This window comes from Drosophila erecta, unplaced genomic scaffold, assembly GCF_003286155.1.
Source record: "Drosophila erecta strain 14021-0224.00,06,07 unplaced genomic scaffold, DereRS2 tig00000000-arrow-pilon, whole genome shotgun sequence".
NCBI lineage: Eukaryota > Metazoa > Arthropoda > Insecta > Diptera > Drosophilidae > Drosophila > Drosophila erecta.
Genome location: NW_020825194.1, coordinates 15,613,185 through 15,634,535, shown reverse-complemented (window position 1 = coordinate 15,634,535; position 21,351 = coordinate 15,613,185). Strand labels below are relative to the sequence as shown.

General features: G+C 40.0%; 2 protein-coding genes across 3 annotated transcripts; one reads left to right on the top strand and one right to left on the bottom strand.

Moving 5' to 3' along the window:
- Positions 1-923: 923 nt before the first annotated feature.
- LOC6553663 lies at positions 924-14,269 on the bottom strand. 2 transcript variants are annotated; one of them, XM_015154611.2, is made up of 7 exons: positions 14,182-14,269; positions 11,515-11,838; positions 6,760-6,913; positions 4,046-4,254; positions 2,228-2,361; positions 1,870-2,170; positions 924-1,340 (listed from the first exon to the last, which is right to left on the bottom strand). In XM_015154611.2, exons 2-7 carry the CDS (start codon positions 11,561-11,563, stop codon positions 1,174-1,176), a joined length of 1,014 nt encoding a protein of 337 aa, XP_015010097.1. In that variant the 5' UTR covers positions 11,564-11,838; positions 14,182-14,269; the 3' UTR covers positions 924-1,173. The 2 variants fall into 2 exon arrangements, with proteins under 2 accessions (XP_015010097.1, XP_001980343.1); XM_001980307.3 differs by having other exon boundaries at positions 13,918-14,259.
- Positions 14,270-19,031: 4,762 nt separating this feature from the next.
- Positions 19,032-20,081, top strand: LOC6553664 (rRNA/tRNA 2'-O-methyltransferase fibrillarin-like protein 1). The gene has a single exon (XM_001980308.3). It carries the CDS (start codon positions 19,032-19,034, stop codon positions 20,079-20,081), a length of 1,050 nt encoding a protein of 349 aa, XP_001980344.1.
- Positions 20,082-21,351: the final 1,270 nt, after the last annotated feature.

The following is a 21,351-nucleotide window of genomic DNA, read 5'->3' as shown; positions in this document are numbered from 1 at the left end:
TAAAAATGTATTTAAATTAAAAAAAAGTGATAAAGAATCGCAGCCCACTTATCATTTGATATGAAAAGCGGGTTTACTGTCTGTGTTTGCCAGCAAGAAAGTAAATATGACTGCCCCAAAAAAAAAGGAAATTATGCTCCGAATTTTACCTTTCGAATACTTACATCACCAGGAAAATGGTTAATTTGTGTTAATGTTCATTGCTCACTTAAAAAAAGGTATTGTAAGGAACATTTTAAAGACTATCGAGGAACCCCCTTAGAAAATCCGGGAACTACATTTTAAAAGAAAGTAACTTACGTTTCGAATGAAAAAAATAAATATATAAGTTATAATTAAGGGTAATTAATTAATTATCCTTAATAAAATAAGGGTATTACGATAATTATTGCCCTGTTGTATTTTAGAAAAAATAACGATTAATTTCAAATTCTGTAATATCTTCTCATTGGTTAGGATTTTAAAGCGGACATTGAACAGCGGTCTCCTCTAAAAATCGAAACGGTCTTAACTTTGTTGTGCAGTGTCGGCCAATGGAGGAGTATGGGGCTGATGTAATGTTGTGTGGAGGTCCAGCCTCCAGTGCCACAAACTTGCGTATGCAAAGGGGGATTGCAATCGAATTCATTGAATTCGATTTAAAAGCGAAATGAAAACGAGACTGACGACTCAATGGAGGGGCGGGGGCGTTGAATGCCTCTGTGGGCGTGGCGCACATAGCTGATATGCCCAAAGGCATGCGAGCAATGCCTCAAAAGGCAGCAATAAATACAAAAAAGAAGTGAAACAATAAAGCGCAATGTGAACCAGCAAAAGGGCTCCCAACAACATATTTAACGACACTTTTGCGGTTATCTGTGGGCGGCAAAGAGTTGGGGGGCGTGCCTGAAAATGAACGAAAAATAAGAAGGGGAAAATAATTCATTTGTTTGCTTGCATATTTATTGACGATGATTTTATTGTTCTTATAATTCGATTGCACACTTAAAGGCTATTTACAGGATTCGCTTGCCTATGCTTAAGTTAATTTCCCCCACGAAACTCTGCGAGACTTTTATTACAATTATACATAAATATTACATTGATTTTGTTTGTAAATTCTCACGTGCATTTCAGTTGCTTAGAGCTACAAAAATGTGAAACAAATCGAACAGAACAAAAAAGAAAACGGAATCAAAACCGGAAACGAGGAAAACTACATCGCGTCGCCGCCATTTTATAGCGCGCTGACTTCCGTGCGCCATATTGAAATGTCAGCGGTGTGAAGAGTCGCACTGCGGTCATCGTCATCGAAATTGCCACCAGCAGCAGATGCTGCACTTGTGAATTTGGAGTGGCACCTGCAACAGGAAGAGGCAGAGATACAGAGGGCGATAGAGTGAGAGCGAGGGAGTGCTAATGGTCGGCGGGTCAGTGGGGTCGGCGGGGACAGCGGGGTCAGAGATCAGACTTTTATTAATTTGCGTTAAAATTTGTCCAAATAGCAAGACCGCGACCGGACTGTCAGTCTGTGTGGAAACGTATTTATTTTTAATTAGCGACCGCTGACATTGCGGTCAAGTGCATTAAAAGCAAAGCTGCCAAACGACACTTTAAGCACTAAATGTACTCTCTACATTTTTGAGTCGTCCAATTTTATTACCTAATCAAAAAATAAATATAAAAAAATAGTATTTATAATTTTAAGGTATGACTTGTTAAAGTCCGTTAATTAAAAGTATCTTTTAACAAACAATTTAATACAAATCGCTATACTTTCCGGTAAATTTGTAATTGTTTATGTTGTAAAGTTACATTTAGGGGTTGCTGATATCTTGTACAATAATTTTTAAAGACATTTTTATTAATAGAGTACCTATGTTGACTCACCTGATCTCGAGTTGATCAGTTTCTGATTTTTCTGATCGATTTCGTCCCTGAAAAGCGGAGCAAACATGGTACCTTCTCTTTGCAGATGGGAATAACGATCGATCTCCGCAACACAACGCAGCTCGAGTCCAAGTCGAGCTGGTGAGATTGTCCGCTTTTGCTGGATTAGTTTTTGCAATTGCAATTGATGGAAGCGTGGTTCATTGGCGTAAAAATTCAGCTGGGAAACAATGCGTCGCATGCTGTATCCATGGGCTACTATGGTGGTCTCAAAAGTGGGAAGTAAATCCACCGGAGAAACCTGCAAATAAAACGAAGGCTTAGAACTTGAGGCAAGATTTGGATGGATTACACATACCTTTATCCCATTGACATACCAGGTAATTCGTGTGAAAAGGCTGGAAAAATCTGTACTACAGTTGACCTCTACGAAGTCATTGAAGCGATACGTAGGGTGAAAGCTGCTGATGAGTGGATTGTTTTGGGGAAGTGCTGAAATATTTTTAATATATTTAAGAATTTTAAAAATTTCTATTAAGGATAACTATATCTATTAAGGATAAGTAAACCTATATCTACATTGTGTATATCTGAAAGAAGCTTGGAATAATTTTTATTTTTTTTTTTGAGTTCTCGTCCTGCTTTGGAGTTTCATATATAAGCAGCTATCAAACACAGACATGTCTAACTAGCCAAAGCAATGTCGAGTTGAGTCAAGAGGAAAAGCACCTGCAGTATCCTTGCTGTGAAAGGACCCCGCTCACTTATGCGTGAGTGTGAGACAGATGACTTTTTCCGCGGCTGAGTGCATCTCAGTTCTCAGTTACGTCCTTAGCTAATTTTAAACGCACATTACACATGCAAATGGCGCACCTTTTTTGCTATGGTTCTTTATTTTGCTGCTGCTCTCCTGCTACGCTTCTGTTTGTTTTGCCCAACTTCTCTATTTGCTTTTGATAAATTTTTAAAAATATTTTAGCAACAGCAGCGCCGGGGAAAAGTAGCAGACCCCGAGGCATGACTGCCCCGCATCTACAAGATATTTATTTTATATCAGCGGAAAAATAGATGATCATAAAACACATGCAGAGAAACATCCTGTGGGGCAAAAGTAAAAGCGAAATAAGGAAGGCGAAACGCACACGCTGCGAGGAAGGAGTGGGGTAAAATAGAAGGAAACAGAAGCAAGTCGGCAGTGGCAGTGCTGGAGCTTTTCATTTTAGCGATATCCTTTTTAAGCATAAAGTGCTGCCGTAAATCACAGAGTCGCACATGTACACATACACACACACACACACAACAGAGAACTATGAGGAGGAGCAGGAAGGGTGCCCCCTGTGTGCTTGTGTGTGTACGGATGCGAATCACATGCATCTCTTGGTTACATTTTATGAACGCGCGCTGTTCCTCTCGCGAGCACATCCTGAATGGCTGGCTGCCTCGCATTCGCTTTCCTCACAGCTTATCCTGTGCGTGTGCAACACCACCCGGCCACCCACTGCACGGCAGCACCAACCGAGCCAACCAATCCACCCACTGGCCCACTGCGCTGGCAGCCACTTTGCCAGCTCTTCATATATGCAAACGGCCCTGCATGTTTCTTGCAGTTTTCTTCCACCGTTGTTTACTATTAAAATATCACGGAAATTACACATTTTACTCTGTTTATGCTGTGCAGCAGCAAAAGGAAGCACGGCGGGAATACGCCAACGAGAAATGCACCTACACACTGTAAAAAAAATATTATACTTGCAGCCGTGGAGATTTTAAGTGAATGGTAGAATTTATTACTAAAAAGAAACAAATACTTGAGTTAACTATTACTATTTAAATAGGCAAATACAATGATGTTGTAAGGAAATGTATTAATAAAGCGGTCTCTTTTTCTCATCATTTGTTTTGCAGCACCAGCAATGCTTGAATTTTTCAGTATTTATCTCAGTGAACCCAATGTTGTTCTGCATTTGCATCACGCCCACAAAGATAGTTTTTTAGCACGTGCCTGTTGGTGGTGGAGGCGTGGAGTTTGGCTTACCCACTGGCCCACTCTCGTTAATTTAAGACTAACAATTGGAATTGCATTTCACTACTCAAGCAGCCCGTCGCTGCTCACTTGCCACACCTGCCCCACCTGCCCCACCTGCAACGCCTGCAACACCTGCACTGTTGGACTCACCTTCGACGGTCATGTTGGCATCGCGGGCAGTTAGCTGAAAGTGGGGGGCATCGCCGGACACTTCGCACCTGTAGACGCCCGACGACTTGACGCCCAATAAATTGAGCTCCACGCGACAGGAGGATTCGTTGCACTCGTTGCCGTCATCGATCAGCTGCACGCCCTCCACTGCGAACGGAATGTAGGTGGGCGGGGTGAGGGGCGAGTATCTGCAAGATTGGGTGATTAATTGAAATACTTTAGTATACAGCTCCAGTGTTGCTACACTAGTTGCTAAGCAAGTATACAGTATACAGCTTAGGATAGGATAGTTTACAAGAATTATTAAAAAGAAATGCTGACTCCAAACTAATTAACTATAATTTCTTAACATATTTAAAACTCAATACATGTTGTTATGTGATCTAGTGAAAAGTGGGAAACATAGAGAACTTTACTTTGCCACCAGCTATCTACACATTTATTGGTTTTCCTTTTAAAATTACCATTGCTTTACTTAAAAATAGCCAAGCTGACAGCACTATGTAGTGGGTGTGGAGATGAGCTGGCAAAGTGGCCGCAAATTGCAAAAGAACCTCCACCCTTATCCCTGCGAAAGCCAGCTGATAATCTGCAGATGTGTGTCGTAGGCTTGGGTTAAAAGCTTTCAAAGCCATCAACGCAAACCGGCCAGGAAATGGAGGAATCGTTTCTCTTTTTCGCCACTAGCAGACAAGTGGCTTACATGCACTCAACCTTAACTGATTGCCAATGTGGATTCGACGTTTGGAAAACCGGGACGAGTGGTCGAATCAATGGAAAAAGAGGCACGGCTGAGAGCCGAGGGCAGCCCTTTAATTTGTTTTGTATTGTGGATTGATGCTCATTAATCCCACAAATGCCTCAAAACATGTAAAAAGCGAAATCCACAACAAAAAGTGTTCAAGTGGAAAACTTGTCCAGCCCACACAAGCACACACACGCACACTCGCAAACAGATGCCAAGTGGCACCCCTGCTACAAAAACCACATAAATAAAATCCAGGCTGAGGCAAACAAAAAATCGTTGCCTACTTTTGTGCGCTGCTGTAGTGTTGATAAGTCGCCTTCGAGCGCCACTTGTTAATAGCCATGGTAGAAAAAGTGGGGTGGCTGTGGGCCCGTGGCCCGATTTCGCATTATTTGCGGCTTAGGCGGTAACTGCGGCAGCAAATCAACAAATTTGATAAGCAATATAAACGGCAACCGCCTCCGACCGATGCTCGTTACAAGGGGATTTGTTTGGGACAGAGGCTGAATAATGCTCGAGTTTCCCTCTTTTGGTTTTTTCTCGAGTCCACACACAGAAAAGGCAAGCTAAAGTACACGTTAAATTAATTTCACTAAAAAAAGGAGAATACCATTGTGTTCTAATCCAGAAGGATACAATAAATGGTAAACTATCCGGCAGCTTTGATATGAACCTTTTGAATTTGCTATATGATATTTTACCTCAACAAAATCCAGGGCCAGCTACAGCCATTAAAAAAAGTTCTGTGATATGTGGAAGTGGAGTTGAGCTTATTTATTATTTCATATAAAAGTTTTACTTAATAATAATTTGAAGCCTTCAACAAAAATCTGTGAGCCATTGGCAATTAGTTGCCTAAAAACTCAAGGAAAAGAAAAATGTTGCAAGTTATTTGTGAACTTCTGGCGCTCTTTTTGTTGCACTAGTGTTTGCCTTAATTTGCATTCGGCTGGCAAGTGCAAGTGGAATTGCAATTTGCCTTCAGTTGACTTTTACGTGCTGCTGTCTAATTAAAACTTTCGCTCGCCCCATGGGACTCGCTAACTGTCTCGTTCCCTTTTATTTTTTCTTCATTTTTGCAAGCTTTTCTCGCAGATTTTCTGTGTGCGGGAGTTCATGTATGCTATGTACTCTGCTCTACTCGTTTTTAATTAAGCAAAATGCTCGCCAGACAACGTAGATTTTTAATTTTCACATCACAGTAGAAAGAGCCGACTATGATGAAGTGTTATCATGCCACTTACTGTGGCTAACTTGGGGGTCAAATGGCCTTTTAATCATCACATTTGTGTTGGCCAGCAGTCGAAATATGTGCTCTTTTGGGCAATTAATTTGTTGTTTGCTTTTTGGGCCGCTGCAAACGATGTGTGCATAAATAATAAATGCCGCTTAACGGCCAACTTGTGTGAGAGAACGACATAGGGCTCGAAGCTCTCTGTTTGGCCAAACATTTAAATTAATTTGCCAACACAAATTAATTTATTTAATAATTAATTGAGCAAGAAACTCGGTCGACAATGAACATATTTGCGGGCGCGTGTATTGTGCTTGCACAGCAAACCACTCGGAGGTCAGAGGTCACGGGAACCATGTCCCAGATTTCCGTGCATCTGACAGCTGCGTGTTGAAATAACTATCATAAATTATAGCTGCGGAAAGTCGACGTCAAAACTATCAGGATCAGCAATTAGTATATTTCTTTTTGTGATTACCCACTCAATAAGATGATATTTGCAGTTGCCAAAATGGTAATCGAATAACTAACTGGATAAGAAAAAATAAATAAAACATACTGAATAGGTTCTGAGGCATTAATTAAAATCAATGAAATATATTATTCTCTATTATAAATAACTTTAATATATATGTGACGCACTGCACATATTATATATTTACACATGGAAAACCTACGAAAATGCATATAATGTGCCATTTCTGTACTTACCTAAAAAACTCCTTTCCGTTTTTGTACCACTTAACCGAATTTAACGTGTGACCACTTATGTCATAGCTGCAGGATAATGTCACGTTATCACGAAAATCAACAATTTGTGGCACATTGATGTCAGTCACACGTAGACACTGAATTCGCCGCACAACTGGCAGGGTGGAAATGTTGGGATTTTCCCGGGGAGAGAAGAGCGAAACAGAGGGTAGAATGTTAGTCCCATGCAGCGAGATGAAAAACGTCAGATAAAATGATGAGAAATGCCATAAAAATGGTGAATATAAAAAGAATAAATACGAAAAACTGGAAACGAAATGGAAATGTTTTGCATTCGTCTGCTTTAAATTGAGGCATTAAACCAGTACCACAGAATCTCGAATCTCGAATCCCTGTCAGAGATTGTGCGGTAATAAAAAATTATCATTTGGTTCTTTTTCGAATGACAAGAGAAAGAAGCGTACTCTCTTATAGACAAACGAGTGCAAAATAAAGACAAATTCTTTTTGGGTTCATCGATTTTGTCATTCGAATGGGTAAAATAAAAATGATTACTTTTTGTAATTTTTTTTTCAGAACTAAAAAAAACGGTGTTGTACATTCTTTAAATTCAATGGTTTAAATCTTAATTTAAGAGGTGGAACATTTTTTTAGGTATATTTATAATAGGATGGTTCCAAATAAAATATGAAAAGTATTTTAAATCTTGATTGTTTTATTACAGTTCATTTGGGTTACAATGGCTGCCACAAATATTTTGCCCCTTTGTACGGCTTAGTATTATTGTTGCAAATTGAGGAACCCTCCTAATCGCTTCTCTGTATTTTAAGCTTATCAAAAGTAAAATGGAAATGGCCCAAACTAAAGCATTGCAATAGGAGAAATGAGAACAAAAGCAACCGACGCACAACTCCTAATTGAATGAACTTGTAGAAATGCAGAGCACTAAAGCTCAGACTTTTCCAGCAACAAAAACGCACTAAACGCTGCCACCAAAAACAATAGCAACAACATCAACAAACCGCGTGCTGGTTTTTACAATTTGCAGAACGCTTTTAAGTGCAAACAGACAGAGACCTGAGAGAAACGGGTGCACAAAAAAGGAGGAAAATGACGGAAAAAATGGTTAATATCATTAGCTGCAATGGGTTTTTGTTGCTGTTGCCGCGGTGTTTTTCCTTCTCCTTATATTACGCTAAATGCCGAACTTGCTGCCAGTACAGAATTTCCATAATCCTGGTCCTGCCAGTTGCTGCAGTTGAAGTTGCAATTGCAACTGGAGCACACTGCCGCATGATAAGCAAGAAATCCGCGAGACGTCGCCAAGTGGAAGCCAACAACTTGTGCATAATTTTCGCAAATCGCATTAGGTAACAGCAGCAACAACAGCGCCAACAAAACAACAACAACAACCACAGCACCTGCAGCAACAGTTGCAACTGCAACACTCGTGAATTTAATTTGTCGCAGTTTACAGTTGAAATAACTTGCAAGGATGTCAAAAGTTGCCATTGCCGAAGGCACCACGAGCAGAGTATTTATTTTTCGGCTTGCTCGAGTTCGTCCTTCGAGCGAAAACTCTTTGAGTTGGTGCAACATCTGGAAAATGGGAAAACGGGCGAGACAAACTTGTTTAAACTTTCAATAGACAAATAGACAAAAGTGCCCGCCTGGTTCTGGCTCTGATTTTGATTTCAATTCCGATTCGGTTTCCAATCCCTGACATGAGTCCTTTGAAGCATGTCAAAGCAGCCGACGAACAACGAGCATAGGAGCAGCAGCAGCACCAACAAGGACGACAATGGCAAACACATTTGCAAATGGCAGCGGCAACCGCAGCTTAATGACAGCCGTAGAGGAAAAGTAAATGGAAAACTTCACCTGCGCGACTAAAAAGGCAGGACACAACTGTTGTTTGCGGCTGTGTGCGTGGGCAAGTGTGTGTGTGTATGTGGGCGTACCGATGCCGGCTGCTTGTGTATGTAAATAATAAAAATAAGTACATCAGATACAGACAAACGAAACTTTTTTGCACGGCAATCAACGCACTTGAGTGAACTTTGCTGCCTAACAACGAAAACCAGCGGCTCAGACTGAGGATGAATCCGAGTCGGAGAAAAAACCAAGACCAGGACAATATAGCAAGTCAATTTCTTGATGCTCCTGCACCAGAAAAAAATGAGCCAATACATTGCTAGCTGCATATAAAAATATATTAGATGTATTTCATCATATGGACTCTATCAAATGTCTTGGGGTGATACTAATCTTAATTTCTTCACAAATAGAATACAATGTTTAACAGGCTAGAACATCTTCTTTTTTTTAATGAATTAGTAAAAATAAAAATCGGTAAGTAAAAAACTTTTTCCAAACCCCAATTTTGACAAATACAAAATGAGCATTTAATTTGTATACCTGTGCAAGTTGAATTGTTAATTTTCTGCTAATAATAATAGATAATCAATCGCTTAAGATAGTTTTTTCAATAACATTTATTTGATTTATAAATATTTGGAGCCCACATTTGAGTTTTAGTTTATGAAAATATTAATTTTACTCTGTAAATATGATTTATCACGTTTATGACCAATATTTTTACGGGCTTGGATACAATTAGAGGGAAGATGACCTAAACCAAGGGAAAAGTAAGCAGCCTAAGGAGCCGGAAAAGCGGGAAAATCGAGGGGCCAAGCGTCTATAATTTGCATACAAATGCGGGGCCAAGAACGACAAGTGGGACATTGGATTCTGGGCGCACTTTGGGTCGAGGTGGGAGTTTGTTTTAGTTTGGCTCTGGGCTGTGCTGCGGCGAACAAACACAAATAAAGATGCTAATCTCAGCAAAGCGCAGTGCCTTAAAAAAAAAAAACAAAAAATAAAACAAAAAACGAGAAAAAAAATAGAGAAAAATCGAGCAGTTAAACGGGCAACACGAGCAGGCCAAGTTAGCTAGAAAAAGCTTGGCCAAAAAGCATCGTCGAGATTTCTCAGCTGATGCGTGGCTGTGTTGTTTTTGCCTTCCATTTTCCCAGTGTTTTTGCCCCAAATCCCATTTGGTATGCAGCTGGAAACGCGTGAAAGTTTAAACTTGAGAATTGAACTCCAGCCTTCAGTTTTGCTTCAACTGCAACTGCAACTTCAGAATTGGCAAGCGGCTTTGTCAGACTCTTGGCCGAATGACATGTGGATGCTACACCCAATTTTCGAGGGCGAAAATGTGTAATTTTTGTGTGCAAACATGGCACAGACATCGTAGCGTTTGCTCTGAATTCGGGGAGAATGGGGAAACGCACACTTACTAAAATTGAAGACACTTATAAAATCGGCAATTTGTTTAAATAAACTTTATGGCACTTGGGGCCGGCGACGACTCCTCGTTGTTGTAGCCAAATATTTATTTTCGTAGCAGACAGCCACTGTTTGCAGTGAATTTTAAGAGCGTCTATAAATTTTAGAAAAGTGCAAATAAAATATAGCGACCGGCAGAGAGACGCTTTTTACACAGTGTGGTAAATCCTTTAAGGCGTATTCCGGGTTGAAATTGTCGCATTTATGTTTGGTTTATGCAAATGTGCTACCATCGCAGCCGAGTGTGCCGGCATTTGTCAATGTCTGCGTCTATGTCCTTGTCCTTGCCATTTGAGGTTCCTCAAACAATGCATGAGCTCGTTAAAGGGGAAACCCAGCCAACTGTGCACATCATTTGACATTTTGTTGGACACTCATTTTTTTTGGTAATAAATACGCTTTGCATATTGCAAATTTGAATAACCAAATACTGTTCAATAAATTGACAGAATAGTAAAAGAGGTCAATTGAAATTTCATTTAAACGCGTACAAAACGAATGCGCTGAAAATAAACCTTGCCAAAATGATTTAGCTGTCAATATGTGTTCGTTTTGAATTCTGATAGAAGCGTTTAATCATATTAAATGCTTCACGGAGAGTTTCCTGAAACTTTTTTAATATTTTTTCGACATTAACTGCACGGTTATGAGTTTTTGCTTTGCATAAAAAGACGAACTTTATATATTCCACAACTGTAATGTGGTCAAATTATGAGTATCAAATAAATGCTTCTACGTGTAGAAGTCGGAAAATTTTCCGTAATAATTGTTTATAAATAAAATCTTCTATTTTTAGCAGGTGCTTTTTTTGCTACCAACTTCGGTTGGTCAGATTTGTTGCCAGAGCAACAAAAGTGGAAAAAATTAAGCTTAACTGTGGCAGACACATTAAAGCTAATTGAAATTATTATTTTTATTTGCATTCCAAGTTCTGTACGTTACGGTTCATTGTGTCTTTCATTGGGCAATAATTAAAAGTGTGTTTAAAAAACAATTTCGGCGGCATAAAATTAACATAAATTGATGCGGTCGAGGTCGGGTCAGAAGAGAAAATCGGCAGCGACCGGGTCAAAAGGCGGCGACACCCAAACAAACACATTTATTGCTATGCTAATTTCGTGTTCGGGTCACACAGAAGCCAAATGCACACAAGCGGGGAGCGGAAACGGAAATGCCTAAATGACTATTGTCATAGTGTTAGTCTGTGTGGCTGTATGTGTAAGCGGGAGCCACAAAGTTGCCGACATCGTGGACTTTGCCGTAAAAAAGGTTTGCGGCGGTTTGCCAAAGGATTAAAAGCAAAAGGCAATAAAATGAAAACTTTCAAATATTTTCATTATTACGGCGCAGGACCGGGCTCTCCATAGGATGTATCCTGTGGCCAGGACTTTAACGTTAACTTACCCAGCAGCATGTGCACGCCCAGCTGCAGCAGCCAGCGGCCTAGGTCCATTGTGGGCAGTCGCCTTTAAAGTCCCCAGCTGATTTCGATCCAACTCCCTGGCCACATGGACAATATCGAGGCAGGACGATGCCGATGGGAAGGCGGGAAACTTTGCTTTTTTTGGCCAAACTCAATGGCCGGCCATATTTTCTATTAGTCCAAACTTTCGGGGGCAAAACTTTTTCTGCTCTACGAGCCGCCTCTCATGATTACCTCGTCCTTTATCTACATAGATATAGTTTCGATATCGATAAATGCCATTGACAGGTCAGCAGGCCAATGAGCTAGAAAAATAAGTTAGGAGTCCTTGTTAGCTAAAAAATATCTTTCACATTGCCTTTTTTTTCTAAGGTTATTCAATTTTAAAACTTTTTTGGTGTCAAAGCTCAAAATACATTCCTTGTCTAATAACTGTGCACAGAGAGAAAAGGAGCCCACAGAAGCCGTACTGAAATACCCATTAAATTGTATCATAAAATCCATTTAAAAGTTAAAACGATTATTTTGTATATGTAAAAAATTTGTTTAAAAAGATTATGTGGTGGAAATTATAAATATTGCAATTTGTTTGCTGTATTGATTCTGAAGTATTCCAAGTACGTTTTACAACTTATTTTTTCAGTGCATTCATAGACTTCTCCCTCACCCGCTCATGTCTGACTTTTGTAAAATTTCGCGTCCGTTATTTATTAAACTTTTCTCGGCTATTTTTTTCGCTCTCATTCTGTTTGGCCACTGCATTTGTTTATTGTCATTGTCAGCGTTATTTAAACGTTGACAGTTTCAAAAATACACCGAGCTCAAACAGCAGCATAGGCAAAACAAAAAAAATGGGAAAATATAGCAGACAACTTTGTCTGCATCAGAAGCCAAAAATTCCCGGAGCTGGCCAAAGTCCAGCCAAAATCTCAAAGTCTGGGGAACAGACATCCTGACCTCGGCAGGACGCTTCAGGCTTTGTGGCACAAAGTCCTTTAATGCTCTAATCAAATTGTGGCTTCTTTTTTGTGGGCTTCCCCTCGCTAAAACTGTTGTTATTGTTGCTGACGCTGTCCTCATTGTTTTGGTTTCATTGACGCGTTTATTAAAATTACCGTGGAAAAGTTTTTGATGCGGAACGGCACTTTATTTTTAAAACAGACAGACATCCCCTGTAGGATGGGATGGCCGTTGGTAACTAAAAATATTCGCTTAATTTACAGGTGGTCAAGTAATCTAAATAAACAAATTACAATTGTTATTGGACCGTACTGAAAACGGCCAGGAAAAGAAGAAACTGGGCAAAGTGTACCAGTAAATATTTTATTATTATTATTATTATAGCTATATTTAAATCAATGCACACATAAGTGAGACAAGAATTCATACTTTTAAAAGAAATGTATTCAAAGGACAATAATTGACAAATATTTCGCATCCGAAAATAAACATAACATATTTTTGTCATGATTTTAAAAATGTTTGTACAAGACTTTATGTTTGTTTCATTAAATCGTTATCTACCAATTTATATAAGTAAGCAACCCAGATCATTGTCCTATCGAAAAGCGAATTCGGCATTGTTCTTTTCTAAGACCAGTTTGAACACTTGTTAATTGAATTATTTCTATGCAATTTATATTGCTGATTGACAAGATCTGGTCGAGTAGTAGATGCCAGACAATAAAAATATTTTGACAAAAATATGATTTGCAATTCCCCAAGCCAAGAATGCCACTCAAAGATGTACATGTCAGATAACGAAATCAAATAGAGGACTAGGCAAATGCACAAAAGTACTTTTCATACTGGACACTGGACAACAATCGAAATGGTTCGAATTGATTGTTGCAAAAGCAGACTACGCTTATGCAATTAGACAAATGCTTTGTGAGCGTGACTTGCTGATGAATCACCAGGACTTTTCCCCAAGGCGTTCAAAATTTCTAAAAGCGTCTGTCTTCCAATTATAATATAAATATCAAATTAATGGCAATATCAGGTCGTACTTGACGTTTCCATTTCCATTTCGATTTCAAGTGGTAGGTGCAGTTGTTTGGCATATCAATTTGCTCTCAATTTGTTTTGCATTAACACGGCGTATACGCAACATGTTTCCCATCGATGTAGACAATGTCAAGCACTCACACATACACGCATATCCGCATGACCCTAAATGTAACTCTCGCACACATGCACACCCAGCGAGAGAGAGTGGGAAAACGATAGTGACTTAAACAGCTCTGCTTGAAGCTGAGTTAATTACTTAATGGCAATGTAATGTATACACATACATAATTAACAAACATTTCATTGACTGGCTTAAATGACACACATGCACACCAACACACACGCCTGCAGTCCTCTCTTTCCCGCATACATACCCCTCTCTTTCGCTCCGGATGTCTAAAATCTACACATGACTTTTGAAATATTTATGCACTTTCAGTCTGTCACTGCTGTTGCATTGCCATTTTGCGTTCTATTGCAATATTTGCATAAATCCATAATTTCACAGCACGTGTGCGATAATTGTGATATATTAGAATTTCAACTTGAATTTAAATTTTACAATTTGGGCTTCAATACCCTTGTGTGATTTTCTATTGTCTGTTGACGCCGATTTAGAAACAACTGGTAGACCGTACCGTTTCGCTCGGCAGCGCTTTCCCTTCGTACCGCTCCGCACCAAAGTTGCCGTAAAACTGACTACGGCCAGCGGACTCCGGATTCGGGATTCCGGCATGGATTCTAGGGAACTCTTTGATGTCGTGTTTTTACTTCAGCAGGACCTCAGCCGACACAGCTTCGATTTTCGTCGGGAATTTCACAGAGATTTCTGTCATTTGGAGTACGGTATTTAAAGAGAAGTCCAATGACCGTATCTTTGGGCGCGGTATGGCTCGTGGATTTTCTCTTGTTCAGATATTACTAAATACTCTTGTGATGCTGCTGCTGTTAGCTTGTGGCTTTGTAGCGCATGTTAATACTATTTAATGTTAGGCTAACATAGTGGAGACTTTTAAATCAACAGCTGTTAGGCGGGGACATTGCATGTTTGAACTAACATAATTGTTAATCTTAACAGAAAATGTAAAAAAGAATAACCGAATTGGATTTCTATATATGTAACTATAGCTATATAACTGTATAAAATTATACAATTATTATTATACAATTTTTCTATAATTATTTTAAAAACGTCTACGAAACTTTCATAAATGATTTCTTAAGTGATAAATAATAAGGAATTAAAATGTGTGTATGTTAAGACTCAACTACACCCTTTTGCCTCAAAAAAGAATTCAACAAATCCCTCCGATAAAATCCAATACAAAGTTGCTTAGCAGGAGAATTAACCCGCGACGGCCTTGTGCAACGAAGTAGACAATTGAAAACAACATTTTCTACCCAATGTCAACCCACTCGTGGCGATGTGGCGGCCAAATCCTATTAGCCACATGCCACTCCTTGTCGCTGTTGGCCGCATTTTGGCCGGCAGACACGGCGGAATGCATCCTGCAGCTTAAGCCGCAGCTGCAGTATCAGCTTGGCTCGAAAAGAAATGGAATTTCGACGGCAAGCCGCTTAGTTTCTTATCGATTTCATTTGTTGTGCTTGAAAAGGGCGGAAATGTTTTCCGGCGAAGGGCCGGAAATGGGAGGCGGCGTGGCGGGGTATTTGGCGAAACAAATGGCAAATGGCTGCAGTTATCAGTCACTCACAGAGTTGCAGCTGCTGCTCTTGGCAAGGCCAAAACGGGGTTATCTCATTGTGTTCCCGATCCTGCAGCTGAAGTCTCTGCAGCTGTCAGCCGGGCTGATGTTAATGTTGTGCTGTGGTTTGTTCAACTCCTGTCATTCCGATGAAACACAATGCCATTGTTGCAGGCACTAAAAAAAATGGCAACCAGAAAAATAATGCATAAGTAATTTTACAAACGAGGTGCGGTCAAATATAAAACTATATTCTATTATAATCAGAGAGTATATAAGAGATCAAGCGAGAAAAAGAAATATCTTTGTGTTTCCCCATCTATAATTCCAATAGTTGTCATGAACACCTTTTAATTTAATAACGAAACACAAACTTTTAAGATAATTATTTTCTTTCGCTCATTAAGCTGCTAAATAAAATATCACCCCGATAATGCAAATGAGTTTAACTTTAATGGGTTGCAAGTTGATGGTTAAATTAAATTGTGTTAAAAATGAAATCAACTCAAATCAATTGAAATGAATTTTCCACTCAGCTCGACTGGCAATAATTAATTTTTGTACATTTTCGTCACAGCCACTGGTAGCTTGTTGAAAATCAATAAAGCTTATGGGCTTAATGAGCTCGCTATGTGATGTGACACGCCCTCGACGTTCGTTCGCATTAAGCTGATTTAATATTCAAGTATTTATTGAATATATTTCACACATTTTGCCACCAACTTACATCGCCATAAACTGGAAATAATCGAGCATATTTATTTAATTTCAGGCATTATTGTCGCCTTTCCTCTCTATGGATTTGGACTAGGTCACGAGGCGAGCTCTTAAACTATGCGGAATTTGGCACAACCCGTTTACTGGTTCTACTGCAGGTATACAATTTTTGAAGGAATCTTCCTTAAATGAATCAACTTGTTTCACAAATTTTAGAGCTATTAAAAGAAGACTTGTTAGAGGAATAGACTTTTTCAGGATTGGTAAAAACACTTAGCTTGACATAGTGACAAGCTTCTAATTCCTAGTTTCTAATGCAGGAATGTTGTGTTTGAATGTTACTCTCAGATATTTAAGAGGGTTCTTTAAGTATGATTTTAGCAATTTAAATGACCGTGACAGTTGTTTGCTGCGGTAACCCTCGAATGAAGTGCACTTAAATGCTTGAAAAATTGATTAAAACGTGGGCCAAAAGTATGCCGATGCAATGGCAAATATATGACCACAGCGATTTCCCCCCGGTCAAAGGCCATTCTCGTATTTTGCCGTTGTTGTCGCCGGTAAAGTTCTTGCGGTAAAGTTTTTATTTTGGCCTTTTTCCGGGCAATAGCTGCATATCCGTAGATGGCACGTGAGTTTCCCGTACCCGGCGCATGACCAAGGGACTAATGGCACTCGCACACACTCACACACTCGCACACTTGTCACGTGTTTAGACTACAACAAATATGCTAAAAATGTTATGCCAAAAGCCATGCAGGCGATGCCACGATGGCTAAAGGGAGCGGGGCATTTGGATTTTGCATTTTACAGCACCCGAAGGCAGCGCAGCTGCTAAACTTGGCGCCGTTTGTTGCCATTTGCGAAAATGCGCGCGAGTATTTTAAAAATGCATTCCCCCACCTCACAGAATCCAGAACAGGACTCGTTCTAGCCCATCCCATTCCACCCATCACGTTCTGGCCAAGTTAGGGCAGCCAGGACAGGAGCTTAGCTCATGGTCATATGATACTGTACGAAATCGGGCACTAAACGTTATGAACTATGTTATTTAAAGAACAAGAATCTAATGAGGCATATTTAGTACAAGGAATTTACCTTAGGGTATATATAGGAATATGATAGTATTATGTTTTAAATTAACTATATCCATTACATTATAGTCCTCTTTTTAAGTTTTAAACCTTCTCTGTTTTTTATATTTATTCGCATATCTGCATCGTGTCATTGAGGCAACTGGGTTTCGCTAAGGACCAACCATACGTGAATGTGTCGTGTCATCTTGGTTCCTTGGGGGTTAATGGAGTTGCAGCAGACGTGTCGTGTGGGTGGTCCCAACATGGCCAAGAACTGCCCTTTCCGCTGGCTTGATAAACTTCAAACATGATCGGGCGAAATTTACATTGAGTCAAAGTTTGGTGGCTAAAAAGTTCTTGGCTCTTGATTTTTCATGAACTGCCGTTGCCGTCTTCGTCTGGCGCTCTTGGCGGCTCATTATACAGATGAGAGGGAGGTTGGGGATGGGTTTTGGCCACTTGGCAAGATGCTCGCCACATTCCTAGGCAAATACTCGTAAATAAGCAGCCGCTGTGGCAACAATAATGCGACTATTGTCGCTGCTGCGCCCAAAAGTATGCAGTGAAATGCGAAAAGCGAAAAGGAGCCGCGGCAAGTTTATTAAAAATCTGAGTTTTCTCCGCCTTTCACCCACGGACCCTTGTGTATTATTATTGTTTTCCTTTTTGGCCTTTCTTGCGCCTGTTTTATTTCATTCCTGCCGCTTTTTGTTTTTTTTTTTTTTTGTGATGTTTTTCGACGTTGGTTTGTTTTTATACCCTGATGGTGGGCATTTAATATTTCTGAGAAATTTGTTAAACAACTACATTTATTTCTGCAACTGAATGTTGGTATCAAAATATACGTTTTTCAATGCCTTGAATGTTTATTTTGATCATCGATATATCAAACAACGTTAAAAATATGTGTTTTTCATATTGTATAGGTTATCCTGTTTTCTCGGACCTTCAAAAATGAAAATTCTTGTATCTCTAATTAATTTGGTTATTTTAGTTTTGTATTAACATTCTACTGCTTCTATAAGAATTGATTAAAAGGGTATTTTACCCGTCGAATGTATAATATTTTTTTTATTGCACCACTTGGCCCGGCTAGCGCTACATGCACTTGAGTTTCATTTGCTTGTTCTCCAGAATGGCCTCCGTTCACCAACACCACCAGCACCTCACCCCAGTTCGTCCTTCGTCCTTGCCGCCCCCGCCCCCTCACAATGTCAGAGAGTGCATTAAAAATTGTAGTGGCCCGAAAAGTTTTATGTACATTGCCAGAAAAAGGGGGATGGAGAGAGGGAGCCAGCGAGCGCCAAAAGAAAACCACAACAAAATGAAGTCGAAATGTTGCTGCCCGCTGTTGTTTCGCCTGTTGTTCTTGTTGTTGCCTTGTTCTGGGCCATTATTATTGCCCATGATGTCGTTGTTGCTCGTGATGTTGCTGTTGCTTGTGTTGCTTTTGTTGGTGTTGCAACTACTGCGGTGCAGTTCACTTTGTTAAATTATGTGCAGCATTTGTGGGCGCACTTTTTAGTCCCGGCGACTGACCTTCGATCGCCACCCAACCCAACACAAAATACCTGCTCACTCTCCTTTTTCGCGGAGCATTTTACTGAAGATTCCGCGGGCGGAGAATAAAATTAATTATTATTCGCATAAAAAACTCTGCCACAAGGATGAGTTATGTATAGAATTTATAATGATTACCATTTATGAATATTCAGTAATGGGAAATACTTGAAAAAGTTATTTCTTACCTAAACATTTTTAAGCTTTTATAGCTATAATTCGTATCTAGAACTTAATGAACTTAAGATTAGATAAGGTTGATGTACATTAAGAGAAATTCTGTTAAAATATTTTAAATTCAGCAGTATTAGTTAGCTTTCTCTACAATCTGAATCCAAACCTCAACCCTTGGGATCCACATCAAATTTTGACAGACAACCGATGTTGTGATAAATCAGATTCGAGCAAAAACTGGATACAATTGATGCGATGAGTAAGGAATCCATCTCCAAGCGGCAGAACCGCAAAAATAGGACTTATGGAGGAGAAGCTCTTGGAAATTCCACAAGCCCTGAGCCCCCAAAAATTACAACAAAGCCTTCCGTCAGTCGCACAAAAAAGTCGTCCATCAAGAGTCCCAGCCAGAACTCCATAAAACCATCGAAGAAGCCAGTATCCAAGAGCTCCAGGACCTCCACAAAGGACATCGAATCCGCCGGAGGGGATTCGCCACAAAATACATGTCAAAGTGAAGGTCAAGGTCAAGGACAAGGTCAAGGACAAGAGGTCAAGTTGGAGACTAGGATTTTTACAGGGAACTCAGACCGCATTGAACCGCACCGACATTACGGCGTCTATTTATTACGCAACCGCTTCGATGCCATACAATTGCTCACCCGGAATACGAGCTCCAGTACAGATGATTACGGCGAGCAGCGGATCACTTCGGAATTCCGGGGAAAACGCTGTGAATTCCGGGTTTGGTCTCCCTTTCAATCCAAACTGGCAGCCGGAATAATGGGTGGTGTCAGTGATTTGCATCTGCAAATTGGCTCCAAAGTTCTTTACTTGGGAGCCGGATTTGGGCGATCGGTATCCCACATCTCGGATATAGTGGGTGATTCTGGAATGGTGTACGCCGTGGAGCAGGGTCCTTGGGCGGGACGTCAGCTGACAACACTGGCCAATTGTCGTTCGAATATCGTGCCCGTAGTCGAAGACGCTACCATGCCATATAAGTACCGCTTCGAGGTTCCCGCCTGCATTGACATCATCTTCGCTGATCTTCCGCATGCGGATCAGGTGCGATCTCTGATGCTGAACGCCAGACACTTCCTGAACCCTGGTGGTCACTTTGTGGCCTATTTGCATTCGGCCAATAACAACGGTGTGGTCTTTAATAAGGATACCTTTGCCGCCGAGAGGAAACTGTTGAAGGAGCAGCAGTTGGAGCCAATCGAAATGGTTCTATTGGAGCCCTTTAAGCCCGGCTACGCCCTTGTTGTGGGCGTGTACACACGTAAGGATGCTGCCTTGTAGTTATCTTATATATATATATATGACCGCCTAGGGTAGGAGGACCCAAATATAGTGCTAGGAATTATAAAACCTCTTAAAAGCAGTATATTTCATATTCAGTGTTTTATACTATTATCCTATATTCTACATGTAAAATAAGGATAATTATTTACAAACCCAGTTGAATAATGGTTAACTGTGCGCTGAATTTAATTAATATGAAATTATTTATGCCTTAGTGCCGGGCGAGAATATATCAGCATTTTAATGAATATGGCTTGCATATAATTAATGAATTAAGTGAAATACCTCACCCATACAATACCATTTGCACATATGTGAGAAGCAGTCGAACGACTAAATCACTCGAATTGGGGTTAATCAAACATTTTTTTCCCAATGAATATATAATTGTTTTTTCGCTCGAATGCTTTTCCAGATTATTTCTGCTATCAATTAGTAGCAGACTTCGAAAAGGTTTATTTTCCAAACCGTGTAAATGGCTTGAAAAGGTTTGTATGACTGCATGTATGACAAAATATTTAATTTGCATTGGTAACTCTAAGCCCACTGCAATTGAACTATAAGCTATTGTTTGCAAATAGTTCAATAGCAACGCGGAAACAAAAGTTAAATCGAGTTAACGGTGCCCTAAACCTTGCGCAAAACTTTACGAATATTTCCCGAATGATTAATGGATGAGATCACGCTAATAATTTAATTCAACATTTATCATATATCACGCAGTCAGCCCGCATTTAATTAAAGGGAACAGTTTTAATTTAATTAGGGATTACAACTAATAAAACTTTTTCATTTCGCTGACTCGGCTGGATTGGAGCACAAACACCATTTGTTCAAACAAATGCATGGCAAAATCTTAATTAACCTCAGGGTGCAGAGCATAAACCAGCGCACTCCCATTCCACAAAATGTGCGATTATACATACGAACATGGTATATACTTACATACATACATACACACATTCACAAATACATACATATATGGCATCTATGTGCGATGTCTATTACGCGAGGGTCTCGAATGAAAGGAGCCAAGCTGAGCAAATAAAACTACGGTTGTGTGTGCGCACATATTCATTTTGTATGTTGCGCACTTTATTCCATCTATCCCAAAGACAAAACCAGTCAGTTAACCAGCACACCCAGACCCAGACACCCCCTAGTCTATATCCTTACATATATCTATATCTCCGTACAGCCCCCCACCCCATTTCATTCGCCATGTGAAGCGAAAATTTCGCTTCTCGGGAATTACATTAAGCGTTGG